Source organism: Phlebotomus argentipes, unplaced genomic scaffold, assembly GCF_947086385.1.
Source record: "Phlebotomus argentipes unplaced genomic scaffold, Phlebotomus argentipes genome assembly contig_33, whole genome shotgun sequence".
Classification (NCBI taxonomy): domain Eukaryota; kingdom Metazoa; phylum Arthropoda; class Insecta; order Diptera; family Psychodidae; genus Phlebotomus; species Phlebotomus argentipes.
Window position 1 is genome coordinate 1221058 of NW_026776167.1, and position 24272 is coordinate 1245329.

At 42.9% G+C, this 24272-nt stretch overlaps 7 protein-coding genes across 8 annotated transcripts; 4 read left to right on the forward strand and 3 right to left on the reverse strand.

Annotated features, from left to right (window-relative positions):
- The first annotated feature begins 1760 nt into the window (after positions 1–1760).
- LOC132256834 (rRNA-processing protein UTP23 homolog) lies at positions 1761–2570 on the forward strand. The gene is made up of 2 exons (XM_059753398.1): positions 1761–1905; positions 1973–2570. Exons 1-2 carry the CDS (start codon positions 1786–1788, stop codon positions 2543–2545), a joined length of 693 nt encoding a protein of 230 aa, XP_059609381.1. The 5' UTR covers positions 1761–1785; the 3' UTR covers positions 2546–2570.
- Positions 2548–3946, reverse strand: LOC132256833 (dynactin subunit 2). The gene is made up of 2 exons (XM_059753397.1): positions 3797–3946; positions 2548–3729 (listed from the first exon to the last, which is right to left on the reverse strand). The coding sequence occupies exons 1-2, from the start codon at positions 3830–3832 to the stop codon at positions 2623–2625; spliced, it is 1143 nt and encodes a 380-aa protein (XP_059609380.1). The 5' UTR covers positions 3833–3946; the 3' UTR covers positions 2548–2622.
- A 283-nt stretch (positions 3947–4229) lies between these two features.
- Positions 4230–6155, forward strand: LOC132256944 (translocating chain-associated membrane protein 1). Its single transcript, XM_059753554.1, has 5 exons — positions 4230–4721; positions 4816–5004; positions 5069–5400; positions 5463–5572; positions 5630–6155. The coding sequence occupies exons 1-5, from the start codon at positions 4587–4589 to the stop codon at positions 5950–5952; spliced, it is 1089 nt and encodes a 362-aa protein (XP_059609537.1). The 5' UTR covers positions 4230–4586; the 3' UTR covers positions 5953–6155.
- On the forward strand, positions 6151–8958 carry LOC132256945 (S-adenosylmethionine mitochondrial carrier protein homolog). The gene is made up of 5 exons (XM_059753556.1): positions 6151–6354; positions 6421–7103; positions 7156–7335; positions 7899–7984; positions 8506–8958. Exons 1-3 carry the CDS (start codon positions 6319–6321, stop codon positions 7277–7279), a joined length of 843 nt encoding a protein of 280 aa, XP_059609539.1. The 5' UTR covers positions 6151–6318; the 3' UTR covers positions 7280–7335; positions 7899–7984; positions 8506–8958.
- An 864-nt stretch (positions 8959–9822) lies between these two features.
- On the reverse strand, positions 9823–11362 carry LOC132256943 (uncharacterized). The gene is made up of 3 exons (XM_059753553.1): positions 11114–11362; positions 10115–11052; positions 9823–10018 (listed from the first exon to the last, which is right to left on the reverse strand). The coding sequence occupies exons 1-3, from the start codon at positions 11262–11264 to the stop codon at positions 9929–9931; spliced, it is 1179 nt and encodes a 392-aa protein (XP_059609536.1). The 5' UTR covers positions 11265–11362; the 3' UTR covers positions 9823–9928.
- Positions 11363–11440: 78 nt separating this feature from the next.
- LOC132256941 (neprilysin-1) lies at positions 11441–17942 on the reverse strand. Its single transcript, XM_059753550.1, has 8 exons — positions 17474–17942; positions 15702–15749; positions 14328–14573; positions 13880–14265; positions 13710–13820; positions 13470–13649; positions 12194–13000; positions 11441–12133 (listed from the first exon to the last, which is right to left on the reverse strand). Exons 1-8 carry the CDS (start codon positions 17940–17942, stop codon positions 11861–11863), a joined length of 2520 nt encoding a protein of 839 aa, XP_059609533.1. The 3' UTR covers positions 11441–11860.
- Positions 17943–20643: 2701 nt separating this feature from the next.
- On the forward strand, positions 20644–22810 carry LOC132256942 (probable tyrosyl-DNA phosphodiesterase). 2 transcript variants are annotated; one of them, XM_059753551.1, is made up of 5 exons: positions 20644–20858; positions 20919–21002; positions 21058–21553; positions 21612–22373; positions 22441–22810. In XM_059753551.1, the coding sequence occupies exons 1-5, from the start codon at positions 20828–20830 to the stop codon at positions 22790–22792; spliced, it is 1725 nt and encodes a 574-aa protein (XP_059609534.1). In that variant the 5' UTR covers positions 20644–20827; the 3' UTR covers positions 22793–22810. The 2 variants fall into 2 exon arrangements, with proteins under 2 accessions (XP_059609534.1, XP_059609535.1); XM_059753552.1 differs by having other exon boundaries at positions 21663–22373.
- Positions 22811–24272: the final 1462 nt, after the last annotated feature.

Sequence of the window (24272 nt, forward strand, 5' to 3'; positions counted from 1 at the left end):
ACATTTCCTATACAAACTCTAGAATAATTTTTCTGAAATATTCTTTTTTAACAATAATAACCAAAACTTTTATACCGAAGTTTTTAAAAGTATCTTTCTACAATCTATTTTTACTAAATACTAAAACTTAACGGTTTTGTCAAAAAAAAAATTAATATTTCTTTTCTGAAATGAATATTTTGTAATTTGTGTTTCATCTTAAGGACTATTGTTTGAGTGTGGAATTTCTGATCGGTTTTTAGCAATCGAGAAATGAAAAAGTAGGTAATATCCTTATGTTTACCGACCTTTCTACTTACATATATAAAACATAATCGGCTATACTTTGAAAAAAAAAACGTCTTTTAGAAACCGATTGAATTACATAAAATTGACTGACAATTTCTGCTTGCAAAAAATGTAGACATTGTTCTTGTAGTTTAGAACAACAGATACAGCCATGCAACATAAAAACTTAAAAAAAATGCATGTTTTTTAATCATAAATTGATTAGATTTTGGATAAAAAGCAAAGAGCGCCTAGAGAGTGAATGTCTTTTTTGTGCAAAGTTATGGACACATTTTCTGATTTCAAAATAGCTATTCTAGGTTAAGAGTGGTTAAGAGCCTCTCTCCCCTGACTGTGTGAAATTTTCTGACCTCATAGCTCTATTTCCTCAACATAAAGAAGTGGGGAATGGGTTTTCCACCGTGCGGTTTCACGAACATCCCCAAAAGTGGGTATGAATACCGATTGCCATCCAGAGAGAAGTGAATGATTAAAATATTTGGTATTTATATGAGAATCAGACCAAATGTTCCGCACAGCCCGACCAGAAATCTTTCACCCTGGGTGAAAAATGAGTGCCTGTGCGAGGCAATTTGCGATGAGGTGTGGGTGGAAGCGTGGTCTTTTTGTTTGTTTGACGATACGCCAAGCAATTTTCATGCTACATGATAATTAGGCAAGAGAAGCAGCATCAATGGGCAAAAAAGGCACAAAATGATGGGGAGATGCCAAGGGAATCTCACACACAGAGAGTGTCGGAGAAAAACCTCGGGGGATTTTCTACAACTGTTCCTCACTTCTTGTGCGTGGGAGGCCAGGCGAAAAAAGCCTCCCTTCGTCATTATTCAATTAATTTAATCGTTAAATGTGATAATTACAAATAACATGATTTATTATTGTCTTCGCCGCCAGGGAGATTGATTTCTCTCGCGTGCCTTTGTTCTGAAAACACATGCGAGGGTGCGATGATGGGAATTTGACAAATTTGTATGACTTTCCATGAGATTCCAATTAAATCCCTGGTGCAAACAATGGTAAAAGGAGCTAAAGGAACATCCCCACTTTGTCCTCATTCCATGGCGGTACACAAAAAGAGCGCGCACATCTTCCCTATTTTTCTTGTTCCACCCGCTTTGTGAAATACACGCTGTAGGATTTTCTTTATTTTTTCAGCCCACGCGAATTATTTTGCTGTGTCACGAAATGAAAATCTCGCCACTTGAAACAGTCGCTCTGTGTTGATTTTTCTTATTGCCACCCGGATTTTTTGCCTAATGGCCGGCACGTGCTATCACGTAGCCACATAGAAGAGTGTTTAGATGAAGATTTATCCCAGGATTACGGGTGTTTTTCGTGGCATTTTTGCACATGTGAAGGAAAAAGGCAAAATTTCCGGGTTTTCCATGAAGTTCCCCAAAATGTCCGTTATACTTGTATAAAAACCCCAGTTTCAAACTCGTCTAAAAGAACCCCTTCAACAGCAGCATATTGACAGCGCACGTGTTTAAAAGTATCACCATGAAAGTGAAGAGGCGAAACAAATTGCTCAAATATTTGGATTTCTACAAGCTAAATTATGGCTTCAGACAGCCTTATCAAGTTCTTGTGGATGCTACTTTCTGCCACCATGCACTCAGTGTAATTATCACTCGGAATTGAGGTGAAAAATGTGCCTTGTCTGATTGTTTACATTCCGTCATTGCAGAAGAAAATCAAAATAAATGATCAAATCAAGAATTACCTGGGCGCCGAAGTGAAGTTCATCACCACTAGATGCTGCATTATGGAGACTGAGAGCTTGGGAGCCACATTCTCCAAGACAACCTTTGTCTTAAAGTCTTTCGCTGTCCACAAGTGCAATCATGATAGTGAGAAGATTTCCGGATCAGCTTGCATCAAGTCTTTGGCGCCCCAAAGTCACTACATCGTAGCCACTCAAGACAAGAGCTTGCAAAAGTGGTGCAGGAGACGTCCGGGACAACCTCTGTTATATTTCCATGGTGTGACACCTGTTTTTGAGGCGCCGTCGGACACTACAAAAGCCTCCATAAACGAACAACTTGAAAGGCAACTCAACGACCTAGGAACTCTGAAAGTAGAACCCAAGGAAGTCCAGAAAATCAAAAAGAAGAGGAAAAAGAATCCAAATCCTCTGTCCTGTTTGAAAAAGAAGAAAAAGCCTAATCAGGAACAGTTAATCAACACTGAAAACAACAATAAACGGAAGAGAATTAAAATACCGCAGCACGTCAAGGAACATCTCAGAAAGACATCCTAAAATTAATGTGCGAAATATTTATTTGCGGGATATATTAAAATATTCAAAGCGAAGCTGAGTGTTGTGAGATGCGTGATTTACTTGGGAAGCTTAATGGCATTGAGCCTATCCTCCAGTTTCTTTACTTCCTTCTGGAGATTATCGAACTGCACTGCTGAAGTCTCTTGAATTTCTTGGAGTAGCACTTTGTTCTGGGACAATCCCGTGAGAATCATGGTTTGGCTGGCTTCCAATTCAGCGATAGCTTTACTAAAGTTTGAGGAATACTTGTGGAGGGCTTCTAGAGACTGCATTCTGGCCACCATTTCAGGGAGGATTTGCACAATTGGCTCTGTGCGCTTAGCAATCTTGTACAGCTCCATAACTTTAGCCTCTCGGTCACTCTCCTGCGGTGTGGTGGCTGTCTTCTCCGCCACAGCGTTCATTTTATTGGCCAGGCCAAGAAGTCGCGTCTCCAGCAGATCCAGCTGAGCAGGCTGCAGAAGAGCCGTCTTGGCTGAAAGCTGTTGCACACCGGCCAGAAGATTACTCACTCCCAGAGCGCCAATGAGGCGACTCAACTTCTCAGGCTTCGCCCCAATAGCCTTCTCAAGTGTGTGCAGTCGATGCTCCAGCTCAGCTATACGATTCTCCTGCGCCAGGTGGATATCAGTGATCGGGGGCATCACAGTATCTGCCTTCTTGAACTCCTCTACCTGAGTCACTAGCTTCTTCAGCTCCAGCTCCGTATTCTTCGACATTGTTTCCTTTCCCAGAACCTCCTCAAAGTGCAGACACTTGAGAATCTTACTGGCCGAGCTCACGACACCAGAAATCACCTCATAAGACTGCTTTTCCTCCTTCGTTGTCTGCGCATTCGCTTGGATTGCAGACATTTCATCCAGCAACTCATGCATTTCACACTGGAGGCGTCTGTACTTCTGCAGCGGAGTCTCTCGGCCACCTTCACCGTTGATTTCCCACAATCCAGACCGGGCAGCGTATCCCGTGCGCGTTCTCTTGCTGATCCTATCCGAGAAGTCAACATCTCCCTTCAGGTACTTCCCCTTGAACTTGTTGAAACAATCCTTGGTGGACAGCTGAAGGCACTCAATCGCGCTATTCTCGGGATCTTCATCGTAATAGTCCGATGTCTCCACTTCCGGCACATCAGGAGTCTCATAAACGTCCGGCTGGTCGTAAACCTTTCCCAAAGAAGAAACAACACCCCAATGACGTCACTTCTTCATGAACCTTACTTCCAATACTCACAATTCCTGGAAGATTGAGAAACTTGGGATCTGCCATAACGACTACGATGGAATCTTTGTAGTTTTAAAATGGAAAACGCGTAATAATCGTAACTTTTCTCGCTGCGAAAGAATGCAATTTCCCTAATTTGACAGCTTGAACACAAATTCACAGGTTAAGCCAAATACACCTGTCCAGAGTTGTGATTCTGTTGTCTGAAAGATAGCTGATAAAACCGATAATACTAATTAACAAGCTGTTTTCCTTCGCGTGAAGTTCAAAAATCGTCTTTATGAGCAAGTAAGGGGAGTAAAGCAAATAGAAAACCGCTCATAGCGCAAATCCCTTGTGTTATTATTATTAAATCTCCATAAACTCTTCAATGAATACCAATAGCTGTAAACACAGAAAAACGGCACATTTTGTACTGGATCCACCGTGCTGCCCCGTGGCGGCAAAATCAGGAGTTGCGCGTGCTCTGTTGTGATGATTTGGCCGACGAGACCGTGAAGGAGCTGCAGTTTTGGGGTAAATTGCCGAACAGTAGAGCACCGAATGTGATTATACTGGCAGCCGCTGGTCCAGAAGCTCGACGACAACAAGTGCAGTGCGGTGGATGCGTGAGCGGTGCCCTCAGGAGCCCTTCTCTGCTTGGTGACGTTAGCAGGCGAAAGTGAGGTTAGGCAGAGTGCAGGGATTTTCTCTCAAAGAGCCCTCCGGAATTAGCCAAGGAAGCTTTGTGAGCGTTAGAGAGACAGTGGCAGCGGTGTGTTGAGTAACAAGTGCAGCTTCTGTGAATCATACACGAAAGATGGCCATTAAGCCGATCGGCAGAAAGAGTTCTAGCAAGAATCCACCAATTCTGAGCCATGAATTCGTCATCCAGAATCATGCGGACATCGTGTCCTGCATTGCCATGGTGTTTGTCGTGGGTCTCATGATTCAGGTAGGTGGCAACTCATGTGACCTTCACACTGTTGATTCAGATGGTCTCCCCCCAAAAATGCCACGTGGATTTTGATTGATGAACTTCATTGCAGACAACCAGTCAATTGGCGAGTGTCTTCGTCACGCTCCACCACAATGTCACGGGCGAGGAGGCCTCGGCCGAGAACCCACGCGGGGTGCCCTTCTTCTACGAGGCTGGCTGGAAGGACTTCTGTGCTGTCTTCTTCTACATGCTCATTTGCATCATCATGCACGCAATACTCCAAGAATATGTCCTCGATGTGAGTATCCTGTGGCGAATTCCTTTTGTCAGGACGTCGTTCTTATGTCCTTGTTGCCTTGCAGAAAATTTCCAAGAAACTCCACCTGTCTAAGTTCAAGCTGTCCCGCTTCAACGAGTCCGGGCAGTTGGTCGTCTTTTACTTGGTGTCCTTCCTCTGGGGCTTCGAGGTGATGCTCAGAGAGCAATACCTTAGCCGTTTGTCCAGTCTGTGGGAGGACTATCCGGATCATCCAATGACCTTCCTCCACAAGCTCTACTTCATTATCCAACTGGCCTACTATCTCCACATGCTGCCCGAACTGTACTTCCAGAAGGTGAAGAAGGAAGATCAGAGAGAAAAGATTCGCCATTCCACAACGGGTCTCTTTTTCGTCTCATTCGCCTATGGCACCAGGTGGGACATTTGATATTCCTCATCTTTTAGCTTTTCTTCTAATTCTCGCCTTCTCGTTACAGCTTCCAGAGAATTAGCGTCGTCCTCCTCACTTTCCACTACTTCAGTGAAGTTATTACGCACTTTTTCCAACTCCTGGAGATCTTCGATAAGCATGAGAAGATGGCCAATGGTAAAATGATTTTCTGGACACTCATTTTCATTCCTTCTAATCATTTTTCCGTTGTAGCTCGTGTCCTCAGCAACATTGTCTTCGTCTTCATGCGCTTCTCCACAATGGTGCTCTCCGTATTGACCTTTTTTTACGGCATCGGCACCACAGAGCTTGGCCACTACGGCATTTTGGCCTTGTTCGTGGTTTACAGCCTCCAGGGCTACCTTATCTTCCAATTTATCAATGAATTCCTGCGCAACAGGCGCGAGAAACAGGCCGAATTGAAGGCACTGAAAAAGACCAAGCCAGCGAAAGTGGACAAGGCGAAGAAGGAGAAAAAGGCGGACAGTGATGTTCCCGAGGTGGAACAGAATTCTGGAAAAGTCAAGACTAAGTGAAGACGACGTGCACCCACACGAGAGACAAGAGACAGAGATGCATTTTTATTTTGATATTCTTCTCCTGGACTTCTTCCCTGCAGCAGCCGAAAAAAGCGATGAAAACCACAGTTTATGTACTTTCTCGTTCGTTTTCCAGATATACTTTCCTTTGGAGAAATGTGCAAAAAGCATTTTAAAAGAAATAAATTCTTTTTTGTAAATCTCTTTTTCTCTAAAGACTTCCAACGGAGCTTTTAGTTCAAACATTCACTACCGGTGAGACATAACCTCAAATCTTAGGAATACTTGCATGGTATTTACACAATTCTCTGCAGTCAAACATGTTTTCCTTGCATTTTCGGTGAAAAGCATAATTTTCCCAATATGAGTAGTTCAGGATTGTTTTTCACATCTCTCATTGTGAGTATTCTAATAGGATTTGTGAAGAATCCTGTGAAGATTAATCGGATTTCTGTCCTTTTACAGAGCGGAGGTGTTGCTGGAACGGTTGTGGATGTTGTCCTCTTCCCTGTGGACACCATAAAAACCCGCCTGCAGAGTGAGAAGGGCTTCTGGAAGTCTGGTGGCCTTTCTAAAATATACAAAGGCTTCCTACCCGCTGCCGCTGGAAGTGCTCCTTGTGCAGCGCTCTTTTTCTGCACTTATGAAACCTCCAAATCCATTCTGGGTTCACAGGACTTCCTGAAACTCCACACGCCAGTCGTACATATGATTTCAGCCAGTTTGGGAGAAGTGGCAGCATGTCTTATCCGTGTTCCTGTGGAAATAGCCAAGCAGCGAAGGCAGGACTTGACGCAGGGAAACAGATCTGCCATCAATATTCTTAGACACGCTCTCAAAAATGAGGGTTTTGTCAAGGGACTCTATCGAGGCTTCGGGACGACACTATCCAGAGAAATTCCCTTCTCTCTTATCCAATTTCCACTCTGGGAATATTTCAAAGCCACCTGGAGTCAATCCACTGGTGAATCTCTGGCCAGTTCTCAAGTGGCCCTTTGTGGAGCCCTCGCAGGAGCGATTGCCGGTGGAATTACCACTCCCTTTGACGTAGCCAAGACAAGAATAATGCTTGCTGCGCAAGGAGAGGCCCAGAAAACCAGCATCATGGGGGTTCTAAGGAAGATTTACACTCGAGAAGGCATTTCCGGGTAAGAATGTTTCATAAATTACTTTCTTTATCTAATTTCTTTCTCATTTCAGGCTCTTTGCCGGTTTTGTTCCGCGTGTCATGTGGATCTCAATTGGTGGAACAATCTTCTTTGGGGTCTATGACTTTGTCACCAGCTCAATATCTGCCTCCCGAATCTTCTCAGACGACTCCTGAGCCACAGATCAAATCTTAATGGATAACAGTATAGATTTTATAGATGTGAATTTTAGGTAATTTCATACAAAAATACCTTTTATTTCCCTTTCCTCGCTGATTCATAGTTGTGAGCTTTCGGCATAGAGCAAAAAATACCTGTTTCAGCTCCTCTACTGATAAACAGAGACAGAGAACCTTGATCATCAACACGTCATGATGTATTCTTCATCTGGTCAAGAGAGATGCGATGATGGTGGTGGGGGTTTCCTCATATAAAAGATGCTCCTTCTCCATCACCTTCAGTCTGGCTTTACCCACATAACTTCAGTGATTCTGTGTATTTTCTGAGACACTTTTTACTCCTATCGCTCTTCTCGCTCCAGGAAGACATGAAGACTCTGCTGTGTGGACTGTTCTTGGCTACTCTGGCCACCTTCACATTTGCCAGTACATTTTATTTCTTGCTTGAATGATAGTGGACACTTTTTTCCTCCTCTGGGCACAAAAGACTTCAATGTTAATTGCCCAGAGATTACGTAATGTGTATTTTGAGACTCACTGACTCAGTGTCGAGCGCATCACAAATTACAGGAGAAAAAAATCCGCATAGGCTAATCAGCATCTCTCTCACTTCCAGAGTACGGTCACTACGTCCCAAAGGCGGCATTCACGGTTGACGAGCATGGCGAACTCCTGAACTACTTTCCACTTCATCCAGCCACGGTGAGTTTCTGTCCATCAACTCCTTCCCATAATAAATATTCAGCAAATATTGTTTCGCCGTCTTTAAGAATTAATTTTGCATGGTATTTTACGCATGAAGTCGCTTCTTATGACTTTTTCATTAAGTGGGTAGTTAGAAGTTGTTGCAAAACATGAAAACTACATCCAATAATAACCAATTTTTCAAACGAGTCGTGAGTATTTTCCAATAATCATTGATTTCGTCATACATTCCGCTGAAAAATCTTATATATATATATATATAAATATGTACAATGGTCCAGTGAAAATTACACAAATTAAAACCTAAACATCATATCTCAACTCTTTGAATAGGAGAGAGTAGGGTAACTTCTAGCATCGATTTTTCTGTATATATTGTGGTAAAAAAAAATCAAATGAATATTTGTTGAGAAAATATGAGTTCCTTCTCTGAAATTGCCCCGCTTTTCGCTACATAAAAATATTCAGTGTTAATGTATTGAATAATGTGTTAATTTACCGGATATTTGTCTCTCCAGATGAACAGATTCAGGCGATCCGCTCAGGTGTCATCATCATCAGCCTCAGCGTCGTCTAGTTCCTCAACAGGACACAATCCCATCTACTTTGCGAATCCCTATGGAGGCACAGGATTCCAGCCTGGCTTTGGCGCTCCCTTTGGCCATCAGCAATCTTTTGCTCCAGCCCCAGGGAATGTCTACTCGGGCGTCTCGAGTAGCTCTAGCGTCAACACGCCACCCAGTGGCCTTCACTCACGTTTCGGTGAGGAAGAACCGGTGAGAATTCAGGGCTCCACGTCCAGCATCACCAGCCAAAATGGACAGTTTACGCACACGCAGTCGCACTTGGGCGAAGATGGAAAAGTGCACTTCACGATCTCGTCAGGAAAATTCTAGGAACAGTCACCTGATTTTTATATTCTTTATTTAAATAATTGCTGTACTAATGCATTTCATCTGCACGTGGATAAATTTTGTATATTTCTTGTGGGGATTCCAAGCAGTTGTCGTTGAGGAAGGCCTCAATCTCTTTGATCTTCCCAAACAGTGTATTTCTTACGATCATGAAACATGTGAAGCTGCTTATGCCTTTCCTCTTCAGGTCATCTCTGCTGATTGTCTCACCAGCGGTGAGATTAATCATCGCCACGTTGTCCCAAGTCAGGCTTTTGGCACTCATATCAGCTTGAAGGCTCTGGAGAATGTCGAGTTTTCCTTTCAATTCACCATGAAAAAGCTCAAAAAGCTTAGATACTTGAAAATTATTCCTCTCTCGCCACTCCTTATGCAGTTTATCCAGGAAATCCTTGATGAGACCTTCTGCAGAGTTGTGGGTTTCTCTTAAGCAGATCTGATATCCCTCATCAGCCTCCTGAATCGCTTCATCATACTTTGTTGGGCATTTCTCCACACAGTTCATCTCAGATGCTTCTATCATGCCCCCAATGCCCATCTTCAGGTTGTCTATATCGCCTAGAGTCTCATCCACAGACAGCCACATTTGCACCAACTCCATAGAAGTGTCTCGAGAGTAGGATGTTTTCACTCCTCTGATCTGTTGATTCACCTGATGTTGGAATTCCTCTGTCTTCGCAGAGAAATCTTTCAAGGAATCTCCCGCCAATACTAAGGCAGGGAGGATAATAAGGAAAATTTGCACGGTAATCTTCATGATTTCACTCTCAAAAGTCAACTGCGGAATATTTTTGGACTGCCCACATATCTTTTAGAGGCGTGTTATCTTTCTATTGTACCTATTATAGACAATCAATTGGCCCGAAAATCATCCGGAAGTGATTAATCCGAAGAGATAAAATTCTTACATTTCAAGCGGGGAAGTTTATTCCACTTTGCACACACTTTATTCACAAGAAAGTGTTCGAAGGGTTCGAAGAGGGAAAATGAAAAGAAAAAAAGGTCAACATACTTGGCTCTTATGTATCTATCTATAGTATTGTTGATTTTGCTGGTTCCAATGCTGATTCTGCTGCACATTGGCATTGTACATTTGCTGATCGTATCCAGAGGAGTTCTGAAGTGTTACAAAGAATATGAATGAATAAGAGCTTGCGGAGCTAAACTGAGAATTCGTTTCATAGATACTAGGAATACTAGACATTGATCTCACCTGATAATATTGGTTCTGTCCGGAGTATTGATTGAAGAATTGGGATGCAGTGGTGGCAGGGTTCTGATTAGCCATTGTACTCGGTGGCAGATTGCTCATGTTTCTAGCCTGCTGGCTGGCCATGGTCACTTGATTAGCAGCCGCGCTGTGCACAAGTGAGGTGATGCTGGAGAAGTTTTGACTGCCCTGCGAATATAGGCTCTGAGCGGTGCTCATGGCAAAGTACGGATTAGAGGACACTCCAATGTCTCCATGCTGAGTCGCCTGCTGCCCTCCGATGCTCACAATCGACGAGATCACCGATTGTTGAGAATCCTGAAGAGGCACCGTGATAAGATTTGTCCTAGTGGTTTGTTGACTCTGCACCACTGGAATATTGACCGAGTATTGCTGGGAAGTCCTCACGTTGGCTCTGAGTGGTGCAGAATTCTCGCTTCCGGAGAGTTTCCGTGGATTTGTTGTCGGCGTGGGTTTCAGTGGCTCAGTCATGGTCACATCAGAGCTGGAATTCTCCTGATTGGCCACCAAATGTGGCATATGACGATGATTGATGTGCGCCTGAAGATCTCTCTGCGAGAGGTAAGTCCGTCGACAACCTTTGCTGCCATACCGTGATCCCCCGTGCGTGCACATAAACACCGAGCCCAGACCAGATTGTTCCACCCTGCAGACCTTCTCCTTACATCGGAAACACTCCTTCAGAGGTTCCGTGGGTGCGCAAGCCAGACAGAAGACGTGTTTACAGGGAATCATCCTTCCATAGATCAAAATCGGCTTCAAGCACTTGTCACAGCAGTGAATCATTGGATTCAACACCTTTTCGCCTATGAGATTCACTCGATGGTTCCACTTTAATCGCAACATCGGTTCCGGAGGCCCTCGCTGAATAGTCGTAAAAGTCGGTGCCTCCAACTGAGATATGTCCGCTTCCATGTCAACTGGAAAGCAAATATTACGCTCTGGGAATGCATATTCTACAATAAAATATCAGAAACTCACTCTTGGGAACCGGAGCTGGAGTGTTTTCCTGGTTAACCTCTTCCTTCTCATCTTCATTGCTCTGCACCTCCGAATCTTGCGACATTATCGGCTCCTCGTCTGACACAATCACACAGACGTTCTTTTTCCTCGGTCGTCCACGCTTCGGCATCTCTGGAGAGGCTAAAAATCCAGTGAAAAGGCTGGAAAAGCGGAGGTATTCAACTCATCCAGCTGTAAAAACAAACTCCTAGCTACCGACTACAGCGCCTCTGGATCTGAGCACAACATTTGGTAGGCTTCCATGGCTCACCTTGCAATTGACGGTCTTCCCTTGCTTTTTGAAAGAAAACAGACAACAACACGTGATTTCTCACAAATTTCTGTAATTTTTACAAATAAAATACTTTTCCATAGCAATAGTAAGTACAGTAGTAAACATTCATTGCCATAATATATACGATATAATACTTGACACAGAATACTATCTAAATACTATATTTATGACTGTCAATTGCATCTCTAATGTACTTTTTTCGTGGGGTGTTTCATGGCTGTAAGCAATTGGGTGATTGTGTGAGGAACTATGCTTTTCTATATATCTTTTTTCCATCAGTATAAAATAATAGTCAGGTAGTTCCTTGTGCAAAAAACACGGGCGGGGCGCGGAAGAAAGTATCAATTACAGCTACTTAAACGGAGCACCAAAAAGACGATAGTTAGTGTTCATATGAAGTATTGTTGTTCCACTCGATGACCAGGAGATCTTCACCACACACTGCACTTGTTGACGGGATTCATAGGGGTGCCCAAATCACATTTATAGGCCGCCGCAAAGTCCTTGGAATTAGATAATGGTCCGAGCACGCGAATAATGCCAGGTGAGTGCACAGAAGAGCGAATCTTAGTGAGAGCATCCTCAGGACGCATTGATCCACACCAGATCTGGGCGTAATTGAGAAAGAAGAGTTGATCGTGCGTGAGATTGAGTCCTGGCAAGTCAGGTTCTGCTCCATGGTTTCTCACCCACTTCTTGTAGGCCTAGAAAAAGTTGAATATTATTATATTAATCATAAATTGAGGAATAACTGTCATACTTACCCTGAAAGCTTGCTTCAGACCCCCATTATCAGCAATATTCTCCCCCTGAGTCATTCTCCCGTTCATGTACAATCCCACCTCGTCGATCTTGTACTTGGAATACTGGTCAATTATGCACTGTGCGCGCTCTCTAAACGCCTGGATAGTTGCATTATTCCACCACTGCATCATATTTCCATCCTTGTCAAATTGCCTCCCCTTATCATCAAAGCCATGCGTGATCTCGTGTCCAATCACTACACCAATCCCACCGTAATTCAGTGACTTGGGGAAGTTCTGGCTGTAGAAAAGTGGCTGCAGGATTCCTGCTGGGAAAACAATGTCATTCTTATTTGGATTGTAAAAGGCATTCACAACGGCCGGCTCAGTAGTCCACTTGTCCTTGTCCACAGCCTTCCTTAACAGCTGGAGATTCCTTTGTGCATCCCACTTGAGAATCTGCATGATGTTGTCCATGAAGTTAGTGTCTGAGATTGTAAGATTCACATATTCCTTCTCCAACTCCTGTGAATCCGTCAGAATCTCCGGATATCCAATACGTTCATTCATTGCGTCTGCCTTCTCCTTCGCCACTGCCCGTGTTTCATCGTCCATCCAGTGAATGTCAGCTAATAATTCATTGAAGGCCTCCCGAATGGTGTGAATCATCTCCAGGGCCGTTTCCTTGCTCTCCTGATTGAAGTTGTCCCGAATAAAGAGTGCTCCCACCGCCATGCCCAGCTTCTTGTTTGTCCACTCAACACACTGCGACCATCTGTGACGCTCCGACTGAATGCCCAATAGAATCTTCCTGAACTCAATGCGCTCCTGCCAAAATCAATAGTTTCTCTTAATTTCCTACACAAATTAAGCGGTAATGATAATTGACAGATCAATTAATTAGTGGATGATAAAAATGTTTGAAAATCCATAGATTATCAAATTACTGAAATGTGAGATTATTACGAGGGTGACTCAATTTGCCTATACTCTGAAATTCCTTTAATGTATCTGAATATTTCACCCTCACTTGAAACGACTTTAAAATATACCTAACACTAAAATCGCAAGACTCAAACAATGAATACTAAAAAAAAAACTGAATCAGCCCAGTAAGAATTGAATGTGAGTATAATTCACATTCACTCTTCGCCAATCAAATCGAAAATCCTAATTGAATTTTCACTTTGCTGGCGCAAATCAGACATGTTAAATTTCTCCCAGCTCTCTTTCGATACGATTACTTGCATGTGTCAAGAGCAGCAAATCCCATCAGCCGCAATGCAATTTCACTCACCCTCTGATAGTCGTCAATCATGTGTGTCATGATTGACATGACGAGTCGCCAAATCACGTAATTGTGCACAACGCGACGATCAGTTTCAGCCAGAATCCTGCCCATCTCCGTTAGGTATGTCATAGCGTAGCTCACGACTGGTTCGTCCTCAATCAGTTGCACATCCGCACCCAGAATGGCCTGCGAATACTCTTTCTGGAGACAATTCTCATCTCATCAAGTGAAATTGAAATGCTATACCTGAATGTATTCTCGCCATTGAAGTTGTGGTACTTCATTTTGCAGTTCAGGCAGAGTCAATTTCCTGTAGATTGAGCTCGTGTCATGGCGATCAGCCTCTGGGAGTGATGCCTGCCAGAAAGACTAAAGATTAAATCTCTGTACTTAATTAGAAAATCAATTTCACTCACATTAGCCAGCTTCATTTCGAACTTCACCACATCTTGAAGTTCCTTGGACGCCGTGTCTGGGTTCGCTCCCAACAGAACAGCCACTTGAGTCATGTACCGATGATATGCCCTCAAATCCCCTTCGCTACTTTCCTTCAGGTAGTAGTCCCGCGACGGCAGGGCCAGCACCAGTTGATCTAGTTGCAGAATATTTACAGACGAATTCTTATCGTCCGGTCCCACAAACAGTTCCACCAGCACTGGCTCACTATAGTCTCCTCTCAGCTTCCCAAACAGATACTCAATGCTGAATGCTGGCGGCACCCACTTGTCCTCAGTCACTGGCCACCCGCCGAGTGACTTGATGACCTCCTTGAGTGGTAGGTCGCCAATCTTGCGGATTTGTTCTGCAAAGCGACATGACATGATTAAGTGTGGTCACCCGCTGATAGAGATTCACACCACCTACGCAAATCCATGCAGCTCTTATAAAACTTCTTCGCCTTCAGTGTCGCCTCGCTGTCCTCGCTATTCTCCGCCTCCTCCAAGACACCCTTGAGAATGACCTGCTGCTGATCCGCCAACACCTCAAATGTACTGATAGAGCTGCGATCCTCCGGGATCAGGTGCTTTTTGTTCCACGTCCCGCAAGCATACTGAAAGAAATTCGTGCACGGATCCGCCGTGCGGTCCATTGCGGCGAGAAGGGAGGATGCTGATGGCGAAACGATTGAGAGAGTGTCAATTAGTGGGTAACCCACTGAGTGTGTGAGGTAAATGGACTGATATTTTCGACATTGATGTGAATGCCCCCTCATTTTGTAGCACACAGGATAACACTTCACCACTCTTCCTAATTGAATCAGTTTCATTCAAGTCAACAATGTGCGTTCAGTGTACCAGACGACGTTCCCAGTGCAGGACAGACCAAAAATTTTTATATTTATCATATTTCTAATAAGGCGGGATAGGATAGTACATTTTCATAGTTTTCCATTTATTTTACCACCGAATTCGCATCGTAATCTATTGAAAATAGCAGTTAAATCGTTTAATAGTACTTGACAAGTTCCACAATATTATTTTTAGACGAGTGAACGCTTTTTTAAATGTCAGTTGAAAAAAAAAGAAATACTATTTATAACTTATGCCAATCACGATGATCAGCACATTGAAGCTAATTGTGATTTTTTGCAAATGACCAACAACAACAATTATCGTCTCTAATCGAGTTCTGATGATCCCCAGCAAATTTAGCGGTTACCGGAACCAAATCAATCATAATGATAATGATGGAAGTGTCCCAAGTGACAAGATGTCTGGTCACTTCAGAATCAAGTGAAGGGATTTTTTTTTGTTGAATTGAGGGTGAGTGGGAGGGACCATGGCTGAGACAATAAACCGCAACAAAGTGCTCATGATGGGCAACATTGAGAGTATTTGTGCCCTAGGTTAGGTGAATGGAATATTGGTATTTCCATTGAGTAAATTGCTCACCAAAAATTCCATCAACCCCAACAGATGCCGATGACCTACTTCCCATCGTCCCTCGAATTGCTCAGGGTGTCTCTATTTTCAGACTGGGGATATATTTTGATTGGGATCTACGCTCGTATTTAGGCATTGATGGCAATAATTTCCAAATCAATGGCTTCAATCTCGAGAAAATCTCATAGGGTTTTCGTCTCTAGATTAATTGATTTTCTTTTTGATAGAACCGAAAAGGCGGATTTTTTTTTTCATATTGTGTAGAATTTATCCGCTCAAAGAGACTACACAAGGCGTATAAAAATTAGATTGAAAGCGATGAGAAAGAATTTCTCCCATGGATATGTATACTCACCAGTCCTTATACACTCCTCAGTGAGACAAACTTCCCGCTCACGAAGACCTGCAAAGAGATGGGAGAAAAGATGAAATTTCATTAGCTGAGAGGGAAAACAAGAGGAAAAATCTTCACACGAGGGTTATTTAATGATGGGGAGGCGCACGAGAGGCTGTGAAGCAACAAGTGGGAGGGAAACTTTGCCAGTGATGCCATATCACCATCAATAATTAAACGTATTTTCGCTCACTTTATAATAATACCCGCACCGCGTCGCATGGAAATTCCACGCGGCACAGCGTCTCAGAGGATCGCCCAGAGAATTCCTCACCATTTTCATAATTAATACACTCTCCTGTACCGCATCAGCGGAAGTCCTCCAAAGTGCTCGCACACCCTTGGCTTTTCTCCTCCTGCAAAATTCACACCATCTCCATCTCGAGCGCCACACAGATTGTTGGAATTAAATTCACATTTCACTATGCTATATAGCGTGCACACACATACCTTTTACCCTTAGCGAGAAGACACACAAATCCTCCTCCACGCCTTCATTCCATCTCTCTCCACTCATCATGATAAATTCATGAAGAATCTCTGACACAGCTTCTCCAAAAGATGACTTCTTGCATGACAACCACCCCCTCGCGAACCATCCCACAAGTCCCCAGGGAGCCCTCAAGTGGTTTTCACATGTTTCGGGCTATTTCATTTCCTCATTTCCAAGATTACATGTATATAGCGAGCAAATTTCCGACCGGTGAGCATCTCTCAGTCGATTTCCGCTCCATATTTTTCCCCATCATTTCATTCCCATCGCAATGCAAATATTTTCTCCCACATATCCAACAAATCCTCAACTCTTTTTACCGCACACTCCCTTACTCTTTGCCTTTGCCTTTGCCTTTGCCCGTGCGCTTCCATTCATGCAGCGCAATTCAAGCCATGTCACTCAGATTTAAACAACTCAATCAATACATACTCTCTCGTCTACTCACTTGATCACCCTGCAATATCAATATTATATTGAAGCAATTGTGCTTGAGAATGAATGCAACACAACTCAATATCTTCATTGGCCATATTCGATATTTAAGGTGCACATTTCATTGCAACTGCATTACAATGAGCTTGGATATCAATTTGTAATCCTCCAAATTATGTAAATGTCCAATCCACCCACGCGAGTACGCTAAAACTACCAAACAGCAAAATCAATCAACCTGCTATCACACTTTCCAGCTATCACAGAATGTGTCACAAACGTCTCATCAGCTTTTACCATCACTCAAAAAACTACACAAAGAAACCATATGTTTTGTCCTTTTCCACAATTTCCATTTAAAAAGTGACAGTCAAAGGACGAACAATTCATGTCTTTGGTGTTCACAATAAACTTTTACATCCAAATCAACCCTGAATGAATTTTCGATGTGAATATCTTAAAGTTTCGTTGAGACATCCAATAAATTCAGCACAGTGTTTTATAAAATGTAACCAAAAATAAAGATTGGTTATTTATAACTTTATAAGACTTTCTGAGAGTGAATTTTTTATTCCATAACATCGCCAAGTTTGTACACCTCACTGTGAGAATTCAATTCCCTTGAATCTCATTTAATGAGAGCGTTGTAAAAATTCCATTTATGCTACTCTAAAAGATAAACCACAGAATGCAATTATAGTGGAAATTGTCCCATCACTACCAGAGAATCTGACCACTGATTTCAACTGTCTCTCAGAGAAATCACTCAGATGAAATTTAGAGAATGGATAAGGTGTGTACTCACTTTCCCTGGTAGAGCAGCAGTTGAATGTGCCCGCAAAGTAAATAGACAGGGCACCGATGGCGGCTCCCAGGACCATCAGAGCCACGGCAAGGACCAGCAGACGCCGCCTGAGCTTCGTGTCTCTGTACATGAACTCAATGGGCAGACCACGCTGCACAGAAGTCTGGGGCACGGATCCGGGAGCAAAGTGAACGACCGTGGAGGTCTTTTGTGGTGCTGCCACTTCCTGGAGGCCACTCTCTGGCATTGTCTCAGGCTGCAAGAGGATCCCTGTGGCCTCGTCCACTGACTGCATCCCTGCAGCATCTGTGGGCACCTGGGCGGGCGCACCAGACCCATTTTCCACCCCGACACTTCGTTCCAGATGTGCCGACGTTGTCCTCAGATAACCATTATTGACAGACTTCTGCCACTCATCACCCTGCAGCAGGAACTCCCTATTGCGACTCTCAGATATCGGCGATGGCATCTTCCCCACACTCTCCGCACGGAGAGACTTTTGTGAATGCGCTCCGCAAAAGAAGGTAACTCACTTAATTGAATTTGTTTGCAGGAGAGCGGGAAGAGAATTAATTTCAATTACTTCTTCTCTCGTTTTCTTTTCTTCACACAGCACACTCTCTTCTCGCTCTTCCTCAAGCTCTGGGATTGTTTGTTCAACTGAAGCTCCACATCCTTGTACACAGCACCATTTTTCTTCGCACAGAGGGATTTCTTGTCCAATTACCTGGGCGCACGTTTTTATCCCTCCCTTTTGGCTGGATGGTACAGAGCATACAGTGATTTGATCCTAATTAGAATATCTCACACTGGCATAGCGTTATTTTTATCACCTCTGGACTTTCAAAGATTTACGACACCGAGTCTCTTTAAATCTCAGTGTTAAATCTTTAAATCTCCTGCGCCACGCGAAATGTTGTCTACAATGCCCAGAGAGTGTGGCTACTTGTTGGTGTGCGCCAGTGAGATGCTTTTCAATCAGCACTTGAATAGATGCTGTGAGAGATGTGGATCACTTAATGCTGATTGCCAATATTATTTAAGCCGTGTCACCGTGTTGGAGAAGAGTGGCTCAAATTGTGGCTCACTCTCAATGTTCTCAATACTCAATTCGCCACACTATACACAACCACCATGTGATTTTATAAATTTAAATTTATCACCATTAACACAATTCATAAATCTCGCGATGGATGCCACAGAGAATTCCCTCTGGTCGACGCGCGCCAATTTCTCTTCCTCTTTTGGGCACTGGCTCAGTACACAGGCAATTCTTCATCACCACGAGGGCAACATCTTCTTTCCCAATTAGCTCGTAACGGCGAAATATTTCGTGTTTTACACTCTTTTTTTCTCTCTTCTTACGACCAGCACTCAACCAGCTGACACACCGTGTATAATCTCCACTCTCGCAACGACTTGTTGGCCGTGAGACAAGAAACGGCGATGCTTACTCCTCAGACGGTCACCATCGACTGATGACTGTTCTCCTCGTGTCCTGATACTTTATACCCGCCACTTGGATGGTACACACACTGTACGAGTGAACGCCGCATCGCGAGCCTCTCCCGCCAACCACACTGACCAGATGCCATGCGCGCATCAATTGTATTGCCTTCAGATACTAAATCACTTGGAAAAAGGGCATGTACAAGTCACAGCTCCTCCACCACATCTGGGAAATATCACACCGTGACAATTCACGCGACTCCACTTGATCAATTCACCACGCATCAGCCAGATAATCACTGAATGTCGCTCCCCTGTCCGTCTCGTCGCCGTCGTTTGTCACACACACACTCCATGCGACGCCTGGAGAGGGGCACCACTGACTTCTCCTCCGGAGGGTGGCCTGGCCAAAAGTGCTGAAATGGCCAAAAGAAAAAAGAGGCAAATGTGATCCTTAAGACACAAGCTATCAAATTCACACTCCCTCGGGAGACTTTTCCATCCCATTCTGCTGATAAGATAATTAGAGGCCCCGAAATGCTCGAAACACTTTTGCTGACAATGCCCAGCACAAAAACGACATCCCACCACCAATTTGATTGATATTTGATGAGGACGGTGTACAAAATGAGACACCGTCATTTTCCATCGACAGATACAGCTAATTAGGCTTACCTAAAAAACAGCCGGTATAGATAAATACACCGCTGCTGAGGTACAATTCGCAAAATTGTACATTGAACTTCAATCGCAATGAGGGTTTTCCAACAGACACACTATATTTGAACACATTGTCGAACTTTCCCGCCAAAATTAGCAAGATTTATTTATTCGATTGCCTCGGTATACGCTTCAAATCAGAACACATTAGTAAATTGATTTCAGAATGTCTTCGCGGTGACTATGCACCCACGGAATCATAATAGGGTTTATACCGTTTATACGCATTACATACAAATGAGAAGATTCAAAATGATTAAGAAGATTGACAAACCTACGTGACACGCGAAAAATATAGAAAACTAGTTTTATGAATGTAACTAAATTTTTAGGGATGCTCATAAAGTAAAAAAAATTCTCATAATTTGGAATAATAAATATAAAATAGCCCCCGAATCTGTCCTCTGAGTGGAACTCATCCATTGATGTCTATGAAAAAAAAATGCATTTAACTACGAGATCATTATTAGGTCATCTTCACTTGCTGTAACCGCGTGACAATTCATGTAGTGAAAAATATTTCGTAAGTTCTAGGAATTAACTAACTGACGAGATGTGATAATTTTTTTCATTCTTGTTAATACGATTCGATTTTATTTAATTACTCGTGAAAGACGAAGTTTATGGATGAACTATAATGAGTGTTGTTGAGAGATAAAATGCGCACCTTGAATATTAAAAAAAAATATATATTTTAAACGCTCTTTAAAAAATTAATTTTTTTTGTTATATTCCAATAGGAATCACAGTAATAAGTTTTAATTTATAATTAAATTCTTCAATTAAAATTTTTCTTTTGATATTTATTCAATACGTTTAATATCAAGTTCAATCCAAATTTCTCATATAATATCCAAAACATTAATTTAACCATTTTACCCTAACTCTGTATTATTTCGTGATTTTTTTTTGTTTTAAATTAAACCGAATTATTCTTCATTAGTTACCCGCGTTCTTATATTCTACGGTTTTTAATGATGCTCTTGATGCACATAGCAAATTTTAAGAATGGAAACTTCGAATATAATTCTCTTGCACTATTGGAATAAATATACTATTCCATATCCGTATAGGGAATAGTTGCTTTGGAGCAGACAAACCGGGTAATCAACATTCTAACCCCACTTTTTAACGCATAGTGTTTGCTTTTTGTTTGGATATATTGCCGGTGAAAAATTTTAAGGGATGGACAACAATTCCACTAAACGATCCAATGGTAAGACGAATGGGATATTCATTAACTAAATTATCTCATAATTAGATTTTTATTCTTCAGATTTGCCCAAGAAATACTGTCAGTATGGAAAGAACTGTTACCGGAAGAATCCTTCCCACTTTGAGGAGTATAATCATGTTCACTGTAAAAATTGCCCGTGAGTCCTTTCTCCAAGAAACTAATCATCCATATTTTCTAGTGGAAAACATAATCAGGAGCGCAGACGGAGGAAATTACAATGTTCCGGAAGAGTTTTCTTTGGCTAAAGATCTCATCTTGGAACAGATAGCAATAATCTTGAGCATCTTCCCACATCTTTCCATGCAACCGCAGACCAAAGTTCAGAAAATGGAGGAAAAACAAGTAGAGAAAAGACCAGATTCTTATTCTGAGGCAGGAGGAAGCAGCAAGGCGATACCGAAGGATCTGGAAAGTCGTTCAGAGAAGAATATTCACGATTACATAAAGGTTGTTCTGCCTAAAGGAAAGATGGAAGAGAAACTGCGGGCAGCAGCTCCATACAATTTCTTTCTAACAGCCATAACAGACTCACCGGCTACTCACACTCATCCACAGACTATAACATTCCAGGAGATTCTGGACAAGAGTCTAGGCGAGCTGGAATGTTCCCTGCAGATTAATTTTATGGTGGATGTTGGATGGCTTCTCGGCCACTACTACTTTGCTGGATATGAGTAAGTTTTCACTCAATTATTAATTGGACACTTTACACAACATACTGCATTCTTATAGGCAGAAGCCCTTGATGATTCTCTATGGCGATGAAACTCCTGATCTTCTCAGCATCAACAAAAGTCGACCTAATGTTGAGGCAATGAAGGTGCAGATGGCCACTCCCTTCGGTACTCACCACACCAAAATGATGCTGCTTGGCTACGCTGATGGCTCAATGCGTGTGGTCATTTCTACAGCGAATCTCTATGAAGATGACTGGCACAATCGCACTCAGGGTCTCTGGATGAGTCCCAAACTATCCGCTATTCCAGTGTCCAGCGATACAGCCTTCGGTGAGAGTCCTACAGGCTTCCGCGAGGATCTTCTGCGCTACCTCATGGCTTACAATATTCCTAAAGTCCAAAAGTGGATCACTCGCGTAAGGAAGAGCAATTTCTCTGAGGTGAATGTCTTCCTGGTGGCATCAGTGCCCGGAGGCCATAGAAGCACTCCCAAAGGTCCACTCTGGGGACATCCACGAGTTGGACACTTGCTGGCTCAGCATTCAGCGAGAATCGACGAATCCCGTCCAATTGTGGCCCAGAGCTCAAGTATCGGAAGTCTAGGTACAAACGTAGATGCCTGGGTGCTGGGCGAATGGGGTGTGAACTTCAGGAAAGACTCAGCTCCAGCAGCACTACGTCGAATGCCTCAATTCAAGATGATCTATCCCAGCTTCAACAATGTTAAGAACAGTCATGACGATCTTCTAGGCGGCGGATGTCTTCCCTATGGAAGAGCCTCAAATGAAAAGCAACCCTGGCTGAAGAATCACCTTAAGTGAGTGCTAATATATTATTAGATATTTGAAAATGTCTCGATTTTTCGATCTTTGCTATCTTTGCAGTCAGTGGAAGGCCAGCAAGTGTCACAGGTCCCAAGCAATGCCCCACATCAAAACTTACTGTCGCTGGTCAGATCGAGGTCTCTTCTGGTTCCTCCTCACCTCAGCCAATCTCTCCAAGGCTGCCTGGGGATTATTCAACAAGAGCTCCAAGTTCGAGGCGCCATTAAGGATCTCAAACTATGAGGCTGGAGTCCTATTCCTTCCGAAGTTCATCACACAGGAAGAGACTTTTCCTCTGGATAGCACATCACCCGGGAAAGTCTTTTCAATGCCATATGATATTCCTCTGACTCCGTACGGTCTTGATGATTCACCTTTCTTGATGGATTATCTCCATGAGGCTCTGAAATAAAATTCCAGTACGAGTTTATACTGCGTTTATTGCTTGATTACCTTCTTTGCACACCCAAGTAGCAGTATAAAGCATAAAATCGCCAAGATTACTAAGCTTATGACTTCAACGTATAAAAATTTCAGTAAATTACAATATTTTCATTTGATCATCAATCCATGTAGATCAAAAACGACTTGATATTGACATGATTTTGCTACTAGGGAGTAAAAGTTAAAGTGTTTGAATGAGAAGAAAACTCATTAAAATACGAGACTAGAAGACATCGAAATGCCAAGGAAGATTCTCTCTAATCCACCAAAATCAAATAATGAGCAAGCTTGAGACGGAAAGAAGTAGAATTCCTTGGAAGGAATTTCCCGGAAAACATAGCAATTACAGTTCGGCTCCTCACGCAAACGTCCGCGAACCGACCAGGTGGGTTTGGAGGAGGGCATGAGAAACGCCGACACTCTCGAGTGCCAGCTTTAAAATCAGATTGACGCTGCTCGCGCCTCAGTGCAGTTGAGTCTTGTGACGTGAAAAATCCGCGTGGTGAGCGTCGCTAATGTGCAGAAATTGTGAGATTTTCGTGGTCAGATGCAACAAAAGATTGGTAAAGATTGAACTGTCTTGTGGCAATATCTAAAACGTTGTGATAAAAGAGAAAAGACAATCTCAAGCGCATTCCATCAAAAGTGAATGGTTGTTGTTACTCCATCGGTGCCGCGCGTCTGTAAATTATTGATTTTTATTAGCATTATAAGTTATACACAATTTGATTTCGATTTCATTAAGTTGGAGAGTGAATAAGTTCATCTTTTTTCTGTGTTGTGTGTGGAATTTTACTATACTTTTCTCGCTACGCTGTGTCTGTGAGAAGTGTGCATATGAGAAGAAACAAACCGATATCAAACAGTGTTTGATGGAGAGGAGCGCAATTGCGACTGAGTGTTGGAAAAATTATTGATTCAAGCACAGCCCTTGCCCCAATTCATCTCATCAGTGTACGTCTTGCACAAACATTAGGTGGTCAGACTGCATCGGCCCGCCTCAGCATCGCCAGCAAAACTCCATTACAACCCTGGGGAAAATGTGTGGTGACCTCTTTAGTGGTTGCACTCGAAAAAAGTGAAATCATCCCGCAAAGGAAATTCCTTCGGCTCGATTTTTACTCTTACACCATCGATTTCCTCGCCGCACAGAAGAACTTAGGAGGGAGGAAGTGAGAGTGCTGTGAAAATTGAGGGCAACGTGAGTGCTTCAAAACACGCGCCCGTGAAAATATTCTCAATATAATAATACATACTTTCCGGAAGAGACGGGAAAATCGTCCAGCACACCGCACGATGCTAATTGCCACTGTATCAATTTGCAATTGTCCTCGGGAGTGATTCTAATACACAACCTGTGTGTCTGGGTGAGAATGAGACAGAGAGTGCGCAAGATTACCTCATGAGACACGTGCACTCAGTCATTCTCATCGTCCACTTGCCACCGA

Bases quoted from the DNA above. Each gene is read 5' to 3' on its own strand.
- LOC132256944 (XM_059753554.1), top strand. From the start codon at position 4,587: ATGGCCATTAAGCCGATCGGCAGAAAGAGTTCTAGCAAGAATCCACCA. The intron at 5,401-5,462 runs GTGGGACATTTG...TTCTCGTTACAG, and splicing joins TCATTCGCCTATGGCACCAG to CTTCCAGAGAATTAGCGTCG. The intron at 5,573-5,629 runs GTAAAATGATTT...TTTCCGTTGTAG, and splicing joins GCATGAGAAGATGGCCAATG to CTCGTGTCCTCAGCAACATT.
- LOC132256945 (XM_059753556.1), top strand. From the start codon at position 6,319: ATGAGTAGTTCAGGATTGTTTTTCACATCTCTCATT. The intron at 6,355-6,420 runs GTGAGTATTCTA...GTCCTTTTACAG, and splicing joins TGTTTTTCACATCTCTCATT to AGCGGAGGTGTTGCTGGAAC. The intron at 7,104-7,155 runs GTAAGAATGTTT...TTCTCATTTCAG, and splicing joins ACTCGAGAAGGCATTTCCGG to GCTCTTTGCCGGTTTTGTTC.
- LOC132256943 (XM_059753553.1), bottom strand. From the start codon at position 11,264: ATGCCGAAGCGTGGACGACCGAGGAAAAAGAACGTCTGTGTGATTGTG. The intron at 11,053-11,113 runs GTGAGTTTCTGA...TTTGCTTTCCAG, and splicing joins TCCAGCTCCGGTTCCCAAGA to TTGACATGGAAGCGGACATA. The intron at 10,019-10,114 runs GTGAGATCAATG...GTAACACTTCAG, and splicing joins GACAGAACCAATATTATCAG to AACTCCTCTGGATACGATCA.
- LOC132256942 (XM_059753551.1), top strand. From the start codon at position 20,828: ATGGACAACAATTCCACTAAACGATCCAATG. The intron at 21,003-21,057 runs GTAAAAATTGCC...CATATTTTCTAG, and splicing joins GGAGTATAATCATGTTCACT to TGGAAAACATAATCAGGAGC. The intron at 22,374-22,440 runs GTGAGTGCTAAT...CTATCTTTGCAG, and splicing joins TGGCTGAAGAATCACCTTAA to TCAGTGGAAGGCCAGCAAGT.
- LOC132256941 (XM_059753550.1), bottom strand. From the start codon at position 17,942: ATGCCATCGCCGATATCTGAGAGTCGCAATAGGGAGTTCCTGCTGCAG. The intron at 15,750-17,473 runs GTGAGTACACAC...ATCTCTTTGCAG, and splicing joins CTGCTGCTCTACCAGGGAAA to GTCTTCGTGAGCGGGAAGTT. The intron at 14,266-14,327 runs GTAGGTGGTGTG...GTCGCTTTGCAG, and splicing joins TAAGAGCTGCATGGATTTGC to AACAAATCCGCAAGATTGGC.
- LOC132256834 (XM_059753398.1), top strand. From the start codon at position 1,786: ATGAAAGTGAAGAGGCGAAACAAATTGCTCAAATATTTGGATTTCTAC. The intron at 1,906-1,972 runs GTAATTATCACT...CCGTCATTGCAG, and splicing joins TCTGCCACCATGCACTCAGT to AAGAAAATCAAAATAAATGA.
- LOC132256833 (XM_059753397.1), bottom strand. From the start codon at position 3,832: ATGGCAGATCCCAAGTTTCTCAATCTTCCAGGAATT. The intron at 3,730-3,796 runs GTGAGTATTGGA...TCTTTGGGAAAG, and splicing joins TTCTCAATCTTCCAGGAATT to GTTTACGACCAGCCGGACGT.